Genomic DNA, 15,333 nt, shown 5'->3' on the forward strand with positions numbered 1-15,333 from the left:
GAATGAACTACAGGGTGACACCTTTGTGATCTGACTGGTGCTGGACTTGAAGGAATCACCAACAACCAGGTCCCTCCGAGCAGAAGAACTATTAAGTACAGACACTTTCTGGGTCAGGTATTTCGAGAGTTGCCTATAACTCATGTTTTGTTTAAGTCAGACTTGCTATTGGCTCAAATGGCAAAAGTTGCACTGATGGGATACAAATTAGTACAATCTTGTTAATTTTAAAACCTTACTGAGAATCAGTTAAATAGTACAGATCCATGTACAGACTGAAAACATGCTGAGCACCAAGAGATGCCAAGCTAGAGAGATTAAACCTGCAAAACATGCTGGACATCGGAAGATGCCGGACATAAGTTTAAATTTGCACAGGAAACCTACAAAACATGTTGGACCCCAGCCTAGAGCTTAATTCTGCACAAGAAACATGCAAAGCATGCTGGACCCCAGGAGATGCCAAATTAGTGTTTAATGGTGCACAGTAAATTGGAAGAAATGTTTGCTGTATTTCAGCATCTTGCCAACTGTGCGTCCCATTTAAGGAAATTAAAATATAATGCATTTAAATAAACAAGTTAAAAGCTTTGGCAAAATGCTTCAAAAAAAAAATTCAAGTTGATTCTACTTCCAATAGCATCTAAGGATTGTTGTAAATAGCATAACGTGGAAAATGTGTTTCTCTCCAGCGTTCTCCACTGCTAGCTAAAGAAACAAACAGGATTTTAACTTTGACCTACTGAAGTGTTTAAAAAAAATTTCCGTACTTTTCACTTTAAATCCTACTCCATGAGTAATTGTCCAAATTTACACAAAGTTACAATGCTACATAATTTCTCAATTCTCTCCCCCCCAACTAAAAGTCAAAATCATCATTGAGACCACAAATTGACACATTTACATTGCATAATCATTCCCAGAGCAGCTCACTGTGCCAAAGGAACCTAGGCTTAGAGGAACAAAATGTTTAAGAAAAACAATCTCAAGCAGCTGAGTCAATAATGAACTGTGCAGAATGTGTAGTAGATGTGATTTAAAGCTAACAAAATATATATCAGAACAGAATTAAGCAAATGGAAAGAAAATCTGCAGTTTACTTTGAAATACATAAGCTTCCCCAGCAAATTACATCTCAGCTGAAGTATCAATCAAAAAATACAGGAAGTTAGATCTGGACTGCCAAGGTTGCCTCAGAATTGCTGCTACGACAATAAAATTATCAAACAGGTTCATTCAAATTTAATAATATTCCCTTTTACCATCAGTACACTATTTTTCAGGTGAAACTTTTTATAAATTATGGAGCACTGAAGCTTTAAGCTAATAAAGGCAGACAATATTTATTTTGGAGCTTAGAGTATTAAGTGCACACTCAAAATAACAGTGGCTTTTCAAGCTGTTCAACAGCACTCCGAGGGTGTGCTACCTTATGTTAACCTCCAACCTATTTGATTCCATACCTTTACGTACTGCACGCACAGATGATGACAGCTTCTCATGTTTCTTCTCAGATCCTGCATTACAGTATACAAAACCCATTAGACCCTTGTTATTTAAGCTCCAAGCACAACAAGTTCCAAATGAAACACAAAACATACCTGCATATGAATCGGATGCTGAACTTTCACTCCTATCAAATACAATTGGAGAAATGTCTCTAGATCGCTTTTTCTTCTCCTTTTTATCTGTCTCATTGTCTGAAGAAAATTTAATTTGTAACAATTCTATTTAATTACACTCTGGAAATAATTGAGATTGCAGTAAGAATGATGGGGGTTGAAAATTTCAGTATATTTAGTCTGAACCAGCTGAAGGTTGTTATACAGCAGTATGAGTGTAACTGAACCATATTGTTCTGGGATCCATTCTCTGCTATCAAGCACATATGAAGCAACATCATAATTTTGTAAAAGTACAGTTGAATCCAGATAAGTGATCTGAAGCAAAATTGTACACTCAGAAATAATTTATCAACCTTTGCAACACCTGTGGAATGTCCTCAAGTTGAAAAGATCAATGATAAATGTTGTTATCAATATTGTATCAATAATTTTTTTTTAAATAGTGTGAAAAACAGCACTGCTTGTAGAATAGAATGGAAGCATGCCTCATTCTCGATCCTTTGAGTGTTAAATATGGTTCCAGGGTCAATTTAATAATTGCTACCCAGGCACTGTTCTGTAAAATTTCCCCAACATCTTTTGCTCTCGTACCAAAGAACAATTAACATGAAAGTTCACCATCCACTACAATGCAAGGAACATCTTTGATCTCATTCTCTGTGGGCATTCAACCACAACACAAAACCATCTTATTATAATGGGAGGCATGTGGAAAAGGCATTGAACTTACACACCAATAAGTTGTGGTAAACTATGTATACCTGTCTGGACACGCCCCTCTGCTGACTGCTCCTGTGGCTCCTCCCACAGACCCCTGTATAAAGGCGATTGGAGGCACTGCTCCCCCCTCAGTCTCCGAGATGCCGTGCTCCGTTTTGCTGCTAATAAAAGCCTATCGTTCGCCTCCTGTCTCCGACAGTTATTGATGGTGCATCATAAGTATTCAGATGAAGCATCTAGATGGAGCTAGGTAGAGGGAGCTATACCTTTCAATGTTCATGCCAATACTCCGTGGGCAATATAAAAATTATTCCATTCCCAATTCTCACAACTGGACTAACATTGATTTATACAAATCTTTTAGAACTGACACAAGAGCTAATGCCTTACAGAAAAATATACAGATTATTTGACTTTACACCCAAAATTTATCTTTTAATCGGGAATTCGACTTGGACATTACTCACTAATCTGAAGTCAACTGTACTGCAGACTGAGGATGTAAAATTTGGCCACAATTAATACTGGATCAGCAGTGCTCTACATTCAGTCACCAAGCAGCATAGCCACTTAGCTAGAAACCTTAACAAGTGCATTAGAGTCAAATATACCTTTTCATTAAAAATTCACTGCAACTCACATTTAATTCTAGATTCCTATAGCTTTTTTTCCCTTTGATATGGTGTATTTTCAAGTATGTCAGAATTTTCAACTTTCTGCCTGTGCATGTATGTCTAAAAGAAGGTATTTGTCTCTACCAGTTCATTGTTCCACTAGAGCTGAGTGTTTAACTGCTTTTTAAAGTGGCCCAACATAAAAAACAGCATGTCATTGCAGTAGGAAGTGAAGTATTTAACAATGTGATGGAATTAAAGGTTAAAGGTAATTATGCAAAACTATGACATTCCTGAATGTGAGGATTCTATAATTTTGAAAAAGAAATAAACACCTTTAAAGGAATAGGGGAAAATGGCTGGAAGGAAAATGAAGAAATATTGCCAATATCTAAAACAGTGTAATTTAGATGGCTTAATTAAGAAATCAAATCTGATAGCTTGCTGGTGAAATTTAATGAATCATTTAGAGAGGCTACTGTAACCCAGTCAAATTTTTATTTTTGTGACTTCTCAATTTGTAAATAAAATTCCATTTCATATCATTGTGAAGCTACCCCAAGTGTGTGCATCTGTGTATCTTAAATTTAAAGCGACCAACTTTATGTGTAGCCTTGACTACTACTATGGTACCAATGTAGAGCTATGATCTGTATAGCCAGAATAAAATTTTCAACCCCCTAAAATCATTACACATTTGATAAATCCTCATCATTTGCCTATCTAATAACATCCCTTTGGTTTTTGTCTGCTAACTGCCTACCACTAATTTTGAATGTTTTGTAGTCTAACGCAGTGGGCGAGGAATTAAACTTAAAATATTGAAGGGTTCACAATTTAATAGCACAGAAAAAGATTATTTAAGTGAATTATATAGATCAGAAAGTGGATATGTTGAAAGACAGCTGTACTACAACTTTAATTTTTCCCCAGATCTGTTTACAACTGTCTACTCTTTTCTCCATTTCAAATAATCCGCATTCATATGGTTACATGAACATGTCAAGTACAACACAAAGCATAGCTATTATAAAATCAAACTGGAATAATTTCTGGGGAGGGGGGAATTAATGCCAGGTGGCCTCCAATTCCCAACCACATAGAACACCAGTAAAAAGGTCCTTGAAACTAAAAGTCTAACTTACAAAGTTAAAATAAATAGTTATGGTCTTCTTGCTGTTTGAAAAAGTGTTGCATGATGATTCAGAAACATAGGTGAATTTGGCACATTATTAATCAGACACTTAAACCAAACATTGTTCACTAAATCTCCACTGTAACATTTCTGGCTATCCCTTTTGCAAATACATACTGCAGGAAACTTGCCACTCTCCCAAAACACTTCAGTTAAAATGCATAAACATTCAATTTCTCAGTAATAATCTAAATATGTACGGTTAAATTTGTGCTGGATGATTTATCCTGATATAACTGTCCAGTACTCTAGATCAGAATATTTGACCAGCTTACTGATCGAGAGTATTAACACAGTAATTCTTCACTCTTAGAACATCAGGCTGGTTAAATGCTAAAATGCCCAAACACAACAGACTATTAGCATCAAAACAACAAAATATTAAACCATTCACTTTGATGTTATTACATATCACTTTTAGTATACAGGTGTCCCCCGCTTCATGAAAGTTCACTGTACGCCACTTCGCTTTTATGAAAGACATTGGTAGCTGTTTTCGCTAAATGAAAGAAATCCGAAGAGGATTTTCGCTTTTACGAAAAAAGGCGCCCGCTTTAAACTTGTGTTTACCCGGAGAAAGACTACCATGACCGTGAAGCCTTGCGCGGGCAGGTGTGTGCGCATGCATGTATGTGCTGACTTTTTTCTACAAATCAGTTTTGGCTAAATCTTCCCGATTCAGCTAAGTGAAACTACGCTGTACATACATTTCTATTTTATATAGGCTGTGTGTTTATCATATCATTCCTGCTTTTACCAAATGTTAAGTGTTATTTTAGGTTTTATGTGTTATTTGGTATGATTTGGTAGGTTATTTTTTGGGTCTGGGAACGCTCAAATATTTTTCCCATATAAATTAATGGGAATTGCCTCTTCGCTTTACAGCATTTCGGCTTACGAAAGGTTTCATAGGAATGCTCTACTTTTGGATAGCGGGGGAAACCTGTATTAGATATGAACAGTGGTTTATACAAATGGTAAAGGAAGTAGATTATACACTGGATTTCATACTATATTTTTGCCATTGCATTCATATTGGAAAAGTATATTATCTTATAAGTGACTAGTATACGATAAAGTTACCAAACAGAATTTACCTGACGCATCAGAAAGAGAAGCAGATCTGGTGGCAGACTCTCCTTCAGAAAATGAGACAGATTCTGACTGAGAGTCACTGGCTTCACTCCTTGTATCATAATCCTGCTCATGGCCTTCCTCCTTGCCTTCTCTGGGATCTCTTTCTCTGAAATCATCTTGTTCACACATATCCTGCTCATATTCTTCTACTTCCTCCTCCTCCTCTCCCTCCTTCTCTTCCTCAGGATCATCTTCGGCTCTAATCTCATCTACAGCTTCATCTTGATTGTCATGGTCTTCAGAAGAAGCATTGCCATCAGAATCAATCTCAACTTCTGATTGATAATCAGAATGAGTCTCCTCCTTAGAAGAATGGCCTGATCGATGCATTTTAACACTCTCTTCGATATTCCTCAAAGCCTTCTGCATTTAAAAAATAGAATTTTGGTTAAATAGACATCTTCATATTAAAGCATGAGCAAACACAAATTATGTATCTATGCAGATTAAGTATTAATCATCAGTATATTACTTTCAAATACAAATTGATTAAAGTGGTCAAATACTGCAGAACTGAAAATATCGGTTTGGAAGCATTAAGACAGAGGAAAATTAATCAAATGAATGTTAAAGATCACAATCCTTTAATTATTCTTTCAATTTTTCTCCTTGGTTCAACCAAAGTCAACATGCACTTTGAAGTCTGTATCACTGACTTATTTCACACGTATAACAAGAGATGTTATGCAAGAGATGTGTAACATGGTGGATTTATGTCTCTATCAAAGGAGGTTAAGGCGCTCCTTCCCTTCACTAGCTTGCAAGTCACCCACGGGCAAGGAGTAGAACCAGCTTAGGCCCCACCACACCCCGATTAGGGTCACATGAAGCCTTGGGAGCAAGTGGCGGATGTTTGTATGAGCAGCTGATGCACATCACAAGTGCTAGTTGTGTGACCACTGGTGCCACACAATCTTTGAAGAGTGCTAATAATGGCAGGGGTCATCATATGGCATGGCATGAAATAATGACGATGGTACAAAAGAGAGACCCCATGAAAAAAAGGGGGTAATTCCTGAAAATTGAACAAAGCTAGTTCAGTAAGGGTGGGCATAGAACCCATCTAATTCTCTATTATGCATTTCTCATTGGATTCACTTGGCTCCTTGCATCATTGAAGGGGTAGAAAGGTCGCTCAAACACTGAAAGGGTGTATCACCCAGTAGGTGGGACTGGAGTGGCAAGACACATGCATGGCAATAGTCCTATGTTTTTAAAAGTATTATTAAAAAGTTCTAAGAGTAAACCTAGCAATTATAGGCCTGTACGTTTGACATTAGTGGTGGGTAAATTACTGGAAAGTATTCTTAGAGATGGTATATATAATTATCTGGATAGACAGGGTCTGTTTAGGAACAGTCAACATGGATTTGTGTGTGGAAGGTCAAAATCTTATTGAACTTCTTGAAGAGGTTACTAAGAAAATTGACGAGGGTAAAGCAGTGGATATTGTCTATATGGACTTCAGTAAGGCCTTTGACAAGGTTCTGCACAGAAGGTTAGTTAAGAAGGTTCAATCGTTAGGTATTAACATTGAAGTAGTAAAATAGATTCAACAGTGGCTGGATGGGAGATGCTAGAGAGTAGTGGTGGATAACTGTTTGTTAGGTTGGAGATCAGTGACTAGTGGTGCGCCTCAGGGATCTGTACTGGGTCCAATGTTGTTTGTCATATACATTAATGATCTGGATGATGGGGTGGTAAATTGGATTAGTAAGTATGCAGATGATACTAAAATAGGTGGTGTTGTGGATAATGAAGTAGGTTTTCAAAGTTTGCAGAGAGATTTAGACCAGTTAGAAGAGTGGGCTGAGCGATGGCAGATGGAGTTTAATGCTGATAAGTGTGAGGTGCTACATTTTGGTAGGACTAATCAAAATAGGACATACATGGTAAATGGTAGGGTATTGAGGAATACAGTAGAACAGAGTGATCTGGGAATAATGGTGCATAGTTCCCCAAAGGTGGAATCTCATGTGGATAGGGTGGTGAAGGAAGCTTTTGGTATGCTGGCCTTTATAAATCAAAACATTGAGTATAGGAGTTGGAATGTAATGTTAAAATTGTATAAGGCATTGGTGAGGCCAAATTTGGAGTATTGTGTACAGTTCTGATCACCGAATTTTAGGAAAGATGTCAACAAGTTAGAGAGAGTACAGAGGAGATTTACTAGAATGTTACCTGGGTTTCAGCACCTAAGTTACAGAGAAAGGTTGAACACGTTAGGTCTTTATTCTTTGGAGCGTAGAAGGTTGAGGGGGGACTTATTAGAGATATTTAAAATTATGAGGGGGATAGATAGAGTTGACGTGGATAGGCTTTTTCCATTGAGAGTAGGGGAGATTCAAACTTGAGTTGAGAGTTAAGGGGCAAAAGTTTAGGGGTAACACGAGGGGCAATTTCTTTACTCAGAGAGTGGTAGCTGTGTGGAACGAGCTTCCAGTAGAAGTGGTAGAGGCAGGTTCGATTTTGTCATTAAAAAAAAAAATTGGATAGGTATATGGACAGGAAAGGAATGGAGGGTTATGGGCTGAGTGCGGGTCAGTGGGATTAGGTGAGAGTAAACATTCGGCACCGACTAGAAGGGCCTGTTTCCATGCTGTAATTGTTATATGGTTAAAACTATTGAATATATTGAATGAATGACAGCAAGAACAAAAGATGTTTGCTCAATGTTGTTTTAATATATATAAAATTTGCTTTTAAAATTTAAAAAATTCTGGCATTTCCCTTCCACTTCATTACCTTAAATACATCAATCATACTCCATAACATATTGTGTAAATGAACTTCATCTGTGTGAAGAAATGTCTTTGCATCTATCCTGAATTTCCAAGTCATGCTGCCTAAACACCAACCCCTTTAAATCTCACCATTTACAAAATATCAGAACATAGAACATTATAGCAAAGTGCAGACCCTTCATACCATACTGTTGTGCAAACCTTTAAACTACTGTAAGAGCAATCTCATCCTTTAAATATTTATCAATTTTTCTATCATCTGTGTGCTCATCTAAGTTTCTTAAATCTCCCTAATATATCAAATACTGCCTCCATCCCCTAGCAGGGGTTTCCATGCTCTGATTTGTGTTAAAAAAAAACTTACCTCCAACATCACCCCCTATACTTGCACTTTAAAATTTTAAAACCCACTTTAAAATTACTCTTCGTATTAGTCAATTATGCCCTGGGAAAAAGACTGGCCATCCACTCAATCTATGCTTCTTATTATCTTGTATTCCTCTATCAAGTCATCTCTTATTCTTCGTCAGTCAACAGAGAAAAGGCCAAGCTCACTATCCTTAAAGTGCATTCTGTCCAAGAAAAATGGAGGGCTATGTGGAAGGGAAGGCTTAGAATGATCTTAGAGTAGGTTAAAGGTCAGGAGAAAATCATGGGCTAAAAAGCTCTCCAGAGCCCTTTCTAATCCTTGCTTCCTTAAGTATGCTTCTTTTCTCCTCTTGACTAGATTTTCCATATCTTGTCAACTATGGTTCCCTTACCCGCCCATTTTTTCGCTGACCCAATGGACAAACCTATCCAGAACACTATGCAGGTGCTCCTGAAACATAGAAAACCTACAGCACAATACAGGCCTTTCTACCTACAAAGCTGTGCCAAATATATCCTTACCTTAAAAATTACCTAGGGTTACCCATTACCCTCTATTTTTCCTGAGCTCCATGTACCTGTCCAGGAGCCTCTTAAAAGACCCAATCGTATCCATCATCACCACTGTCGTCGGCAGCCCATTTCACGCACTCACCACTCTCTGCGTAAAAAACTTAACCCTGAAATCACCTCTGTACCAACTTCCAAGCAACTTAAAATTGGGCCCTCTTGTGCTAGCCATTTCAGCCCTAGAAAAAAGCCTCTGACTATCCACACAATCAATGCCTCTCATTATCTTGGACACCTCTGATCCTCTATTGCTCCAAGGAGAAAAGGCTGAGTTCACTCAACCTATTCTCATAAGGCAAGCTCCCCAATCCAGGAAACATCCTTGTAAATCTCCTCTGCACCCTTTCTATGGCTTCCACATCCTTCATGTAGCGAGGGAACCAGAACTGAGCACAGCACTCTGACCAGGTTCCTATATAGCTGCAACATTACCTACCTGCTCTAAAATTCAATCCCACAATTGATGCTTTCTTAACCACAGTCAGCCTGCACAGCAGTTCTGAGTGACCACAAGATCCCTCTGATCCTCCAGACTGCCAAGAGTCTTACCATTAATACAAGATTTGGTCGGTCATCATACTTGACCTACCAAAATGAACCACCTCACACTTAACTGGGTTGAACTCCATCTGCCAATTCTCAACCCAGTTTTGCATCCTAACAATGTCCCGCTGTAATCTCTGTCAGTCTTCCACACTATGCACAACACCTCCAACCTTTGCATCATCTCAGCAAATTTACTAAACCATCCCTCCACTTCTTCATTCAGGTCATTTATAAAAATCATGAAGAGTAGGAGTCCCAGAACAGATCCCTGAGGCACACCACTGGTGACCAACCTCCATGCAGAATATGACCTGTCTGCAACACTCTTTGCCTTCTGTGGGCAAGCCAGTTCTGGATCCACAAAGCAATGTTCCCTTGGATCCCATACCTTCTTACATTCTCAATAAGCCTTGTATGGGGTACCTTATCAAATGTCTTGCTGAAATCCAAATACACTACATCTACTGCACTATCTTCATCAATGTGTTTAGTCACATCCTCAAAAAGATCAATCAGGATCATATGGCACGACCTGCCTTTGACAAAGCCATGCTGACTATTCCTAATCATATTATGCCTCTCCAAATGTTCATAAATCCTGCCTCTCAAGATCTTCTCCATCAAATACCAACCACTGAAGTAAGACTCACTGGTCTATAATTCCCTGGGCATTGAATAATGGAACAACATCCACAAACCTCCAATCTTCCGGAACCTCACCTGTCCCAATTGATGATGCAAAGATCATCACCAGAGGCTCAGCAATCTCCTCCCTCTCCAGTAGCCCGGGGTACATCTCATCCGATCCCGGAAACTTATTCAACTTGCTTTCCAAAAGCTCCAGCACATCCTCTTTCTTAATATCTGCATGCTCAAGCTTTTCAGTCCGCTGTAAGTCATCCCTACAATCGCCAAGATCCTTTTCCGTAGTGAATACTGAAGCAAAGTATTCAATAAGTACCTCTGCTATCTCCTCCGGTTCCAAAGACAATTTTCCACTGTCACACTACCTCCTCAGACTCCATGCACACATTTCCACTATCACACCTAATTGGTCCTATTCTCACATGGTTTATCCTCCTGCTCTTCACATACTTGTAGAATGCCTTGGGCTTTTCCTTAATCCTGTCCGCTAAGGCCTTTTCATGGCCCCTTCTGGCTCTCCTCATTTCTTTTTTAAGCTCCTTCCTGCCAGCCTTATAATCTTCTGGAACTCTATCATTACCTAGTTTTTTGAACCTTTCGTAAGCTCTTCTTTTCTTCTTGACTAGATTTACAACAGCCTCTGTACACCATGGTCCCTGTACCCTACCATCCTTTCTGTCTCACTGGAACGTACCCATGCAGAACTCCACGCAAATATCACCTGAACATTTGCCACATTTCATCCATACATTTCCCTGAGAACATCTGTTCCCAATTTATGCTTCCAAATTCCTGCCTGATAGCTTCATATTTCTCCTTACTCCAATTAAATGCCTTGTCTGTTCCTATCCCTCTCCAGGTAAAGGAGATAGAATTGTGATCACCATCTCCAAAATGCTCTCCCACTCGCCTCCACATTTCTGTTCTGCATTTTTAAGAGTACATCCACCTCCAGTTTAAGCTCCCAAGTTCCTAGCATCATAATTCACCCTCCAGCAGTTAGAATACTTTCATACTGACTGTTCTTATCCGTGTCCAAGGCTATGGTATAAAGGTCAAGGAGGTGTGATCAGCATCTCCAAAATACTCACGCACTGAGAGGTCTATCGCCTTGTTTGGTTCATTGCCTAATACCAGATCCAGTGTGGCCTCCAGTTGGCCTGGCACTCAACGTTTTGCATCAGGAATCCTTACTGGACACACCTAATACATTCGGCCCCAGCTAAACCTTTTGCATTAAGGAGGTGTTAATCAATATTAGGGAAGTTGAAATCACTCATGCAACACAAGAGGAGTTTAGGAGACTCCTTAGCTTGCATCTTCAGAAACAGCTCTATTTCTATCTTTAATATCTTTATTTTTCCCTTTCAGCGTTCTTTTGAAGACCCTGACCTGGAGTTACATGCTGACTTCGGTTTTTTTGCGGGAATGGGACCCGCTCTCGGGCTCTCATGACTGCCTGCTATTCAATATGCCCTAGCTCACCTTTAGGATTCTGGGATTTCATGGCTCTGGAGACAGGCAGAAGCAGCAACAGAATGGACTTATATCATAAATGAGCAAATTGCTTGTTATGTCTCCGCTCTCACTGTGAAATGGGGACACCCCTTTTCCCCTTATTAGGGGGAGACAGAGAGGAGAAGAGGGGAAGGGGGCAAAGATACCCCCCCAGCCCCCCCCACCACGAATAAGCAGCAGAAGAGCAACGACGTCCCCTCCACCAGTATCTTTTGGGTTCTAACATTTAACTGTCATTCACTCTTTGGGGCAGTCCTCTTTTTCTGGACGTTTGCGAGGAAAGATAATTTCAGGATGTATATTGTATACATTTCTCTGACATTAAATGTAACTTTAAAACCTTTGATTTCTGCAGCTTTGTAAACTCTGCTTCTTGATCTGTTTCTCAGTATCATTGCTATTGGGGATGTCCACAGAATATTCCTCAGAGTGACTGCTCCTTTCCTGTTTCTAACTTCCAACTATACTGTCACATTAGACAACTGCTTTATGACAAGCTTCCTTTCGAAAGCTATCATATTATCCCAGATTAGTAATACCACTCCCCCACCTCTTATACCTCCAATCCTGTCCCATTTGAAACATCTAAACTCCAGAATATACAGCTGCCATTCCTGTGACAACCAAGTCTCGGTAATGCTCACAATATTGTAGTTCCATGTACTGACCCACACTCTAAGCTCATCACCCTGGCACTAATCCCTGCAGCACTCACTGAGTCACACACGTCCACTCAGCAACCATCTACTTCCAATGTCTGATTTCCACCACAAAGCCAATGTCTAATCGAGTTTACTACCTCATCTTGAACGGCACACAACAGAACTTTCTTGACCAACCTCCCAAGCAGGACCTTGTCAAATGCCTCGCTGAAGCCCATGTGGACAACGTCCACTAACTTGTCTTCATCAGCTTTCTTGGTAACTTCTTCAAAGATTGGTTAGACATGAGCTACCATGCATAAAGCCATGCTGAGTATCCCTAATCAGTCCAGGTCTATCCAAATACTCATATCTGGTCCCTTAGAATAGAATAAAGAAACCTTTTGCATCTCTGTTTAAATGGACGCCCCTGTATCTTAAGATTGTGCCCTCTTGTCCTAGACTCCCCCACCATGGGAAACATCTTTTCCACGTCTCAACCTTAGTTCCAGCGAGTGCAGACCCAGAGCCAAACGTTCCTCATATGATAACTCTTTCATTCCCAGAAACATCCTTGTGAACATCCTCTGAAATTTCTCCAACGCCAGACACATTTTCTTTGAAGAGGATCCCAAAACTGTTCACAATTCTCAAGGTGAGGTCTCACCAATGCCTTATAAAGCCTTGGCATCACATCCCTGCTCTTGTATTCTATACCATTTGAAATTAATGCTAACATGCATTTGACTTTCTCACCACTGACTCTACCTGAAAGTTAGCCTTTAGGGTGTTCCGTACAAGGACTCCCAAGTCCCTTAGCATCAAAGATTTTGGATTTTCTCCCCATTTAGAAAATAGTCCACACATTTATTTCTTCTACCAAAGTGCATGACCATGCATTTTCCAACACTGTATTTCATTTGCCATTTTCTTGCCCATTCTCCTAATCTGAACAAGTCCTTTTGTAGCCTACCTGTTTCTTCAACACTACCTGCCTCTTCACCAATCTTTGTATCATTTGGCATACTTGGCAACAAAGCCATCTAATTCCATCATCTAAATCATTAATATACAGCATAAAAAGCAGTTCCAACTCCTGCAGAACACTACTAGTCAATGGCAGCCAACCAGAGAAGCATCCTTCTATTCCCACTCACGGCCTCTTACCAATCAGCCAATGCTCTAACCATGCCAGTAACTTTCTTGTAATACCATAGGCTCTTAACTAGGTAAGCAGCTTCATGTGTGGCACCTTGTCAAAGGCCTTTTCAAAGTCCAAATATACAACATCCACTGCATCCCCTTTATCTATTCTACTTGTAATCTCCTCAAAGAACTTCCAACAGATTGGATAGGCAAGATACTCCCTTAAGGAAACCATGCTGACTTTGTCCTGTGTCACCAAGTACTCCATAGTCTCATTCTTAACAACTGACTCTAACATCTTCCCAACCACTGAGGTCAGGCTAACTGGTTAATAGCTTCCTTTCTGCTGCCTTCCTCTTTTTTTAAAGAGGGTAGCAACATTTGCAATTTTCCAATCCTCTGGCACCATAGAGTCCAATGATTTTTGAAAGATCATTACTAATGCCTTCACAATCTCTACCACTACCTCTTTCAGAAACCGCGGGTGCTGTTCATCTGGATTGGGTGACTTTGTATACCCTTGGGTCTTTCAGCTTTTTGAGCACCTTCTCCTTTGTAATAGTAACTGCACTCACTTCTCTTCCCTCACATCCTTCAACATCTGACACACTGCCAGTGTCCTCCACAGTGAAGACTGATGCAAAATACTCATTTAATCCATCTCCTTGTCCCCCATTATTATTTCTCTGGCTTTGTTTTCTAGCAGTCCTATATTAACTTCTCATCATTCTTTTTTTTTTACATACTTGAAAATTCTTTTACTATCCACTTTGATATTGTTTGCTTACATCATCTTTTCACTCCTAATGATGCTTTTAGTTGCTCTCTATAGGTTTTTAAAAAGCTTTCCAATCCTCTATCTTCTTGTTAACTTTCGCTTTATTGCATGTTCTCTTGTTTTTACATTAGCTTTGGCTTTCTTTGTCAGACACAATTCTACTATTTTGCCATTTGAGTATTTCTTCGTTTTTGGAATACATTTATCCTGCACCTTCCTAATTTTTCCCAGAAACTCATGCCTTTGCTGCTCTGCTGTCATCCTTGCCAGCATTTCCTTCCAATTTACTTTGGCCAACTCCTCTCTCATACCACTGTAATTTCCTTTACTCCACTGAAATACAGCTACCTCAGACTTTACTTTCTCCTTATTAAATTTCAAGTTGAACTCAATCACAAGGGTTAGACCTCCTAAGGGTTAGACCAGAAGACAGAAAGACATAGGAGTAGAATTAGACCATTCAACCATTCAAGTCCACTCCGCCATTTCATCATGGCTGATCCCGGATCCCATTCAACCCCATACATCTACCCTCTCACCATAACCCTTGATGCCCCAACCAATCAGCAATCTATACTTCTACTTTAAATATCCTCACATTAGGCCTCAACCACAGTCTGTGGCAAAGCATTCGACAGATTCACTACTCTTCGGCTAAAAAATTCCTCCTACCTCTGTTCTTAAAGGTCACCCAATTTTGAGGCTGTGCCCTCTAGTTCTGGATACCCCCACCAGGGGAACATTCTCTCCACATTCACCTATCTAGTCCTTTCAACATTTAGTAGGTTTCAAAGAGATCCCCACACAGTCATCTAAATCCCAGTAAGTGCATGCCCAAAGCTGCCAAATGTTACTCATACGTTAACTCCTTCATTCCGGATATCAGCTCTGGACTCTCTCCAATGACAACACATCCCTTCTGAGATATAGAGTCCTAAACTATTAACAATACTCCAAGTGCGGCCAGACTAGTGTCTTATAAAACTTCAGCATTATCTTCATAGAACACTGCAGCACAGTACAGGCCCTTCAGCCCTCCATGTTCTGCTGACCCATATAATCCTTTAAAAAAAGCACTACCCCAT

At 39.6% G+C, this 15,333-nt stretch overlaps 1 protein-coding gene across 2 annotated transcripts in view; it reads right to left on the reverse strand.

Moving 5' to 3' along the window:
- Positions 1–15,333, reverse strand: part of ythdc1 (YTH N6-methyladenosine RNA binding protein C1) — a 93,561-nt gene that overhangs the window by 40,729 nt on the left and 37,499 nt on the right. The window contains exons 4-6 of one of the 2 annotated variants that reach the window (XM_073066018.1): positions 5,252–5,654; positions 1,602–1,700; positions 1,464–1,517 (exon numbers count right to left, since the gene is read on the reverse strand). In XM_073066018.1, coding sequence (XP_072922119.1) covers positions 1,464–1,517; positions 1,602–1,700; positions 5,252–5,654 — 556 coding nt within the window. The remainder of the gene's footprint in view (positions 1–1,463; positions 1,518–1,601; positions 1,701–5,251; positions 5,655–15,333) is intronic. The other variant, XM_073066026.1, reaches the window with a different exon arrangement.

The sequence above is a fragment of the Hemitrygon akajei genome, chromosome 2 (genome assembly GCF_048418815.1).
Source record: "Hemitrygon akajei chromosome 2, sHemAka1.3, whole genome shotgun sequence".
Taxonomy (NCBI): Eukaryota; Metazoa; Chordata; class Chondrichthyes; order Myliobatiformes; family Dasyatidae; genus Hemitrygon; species Hemitrygon akajei.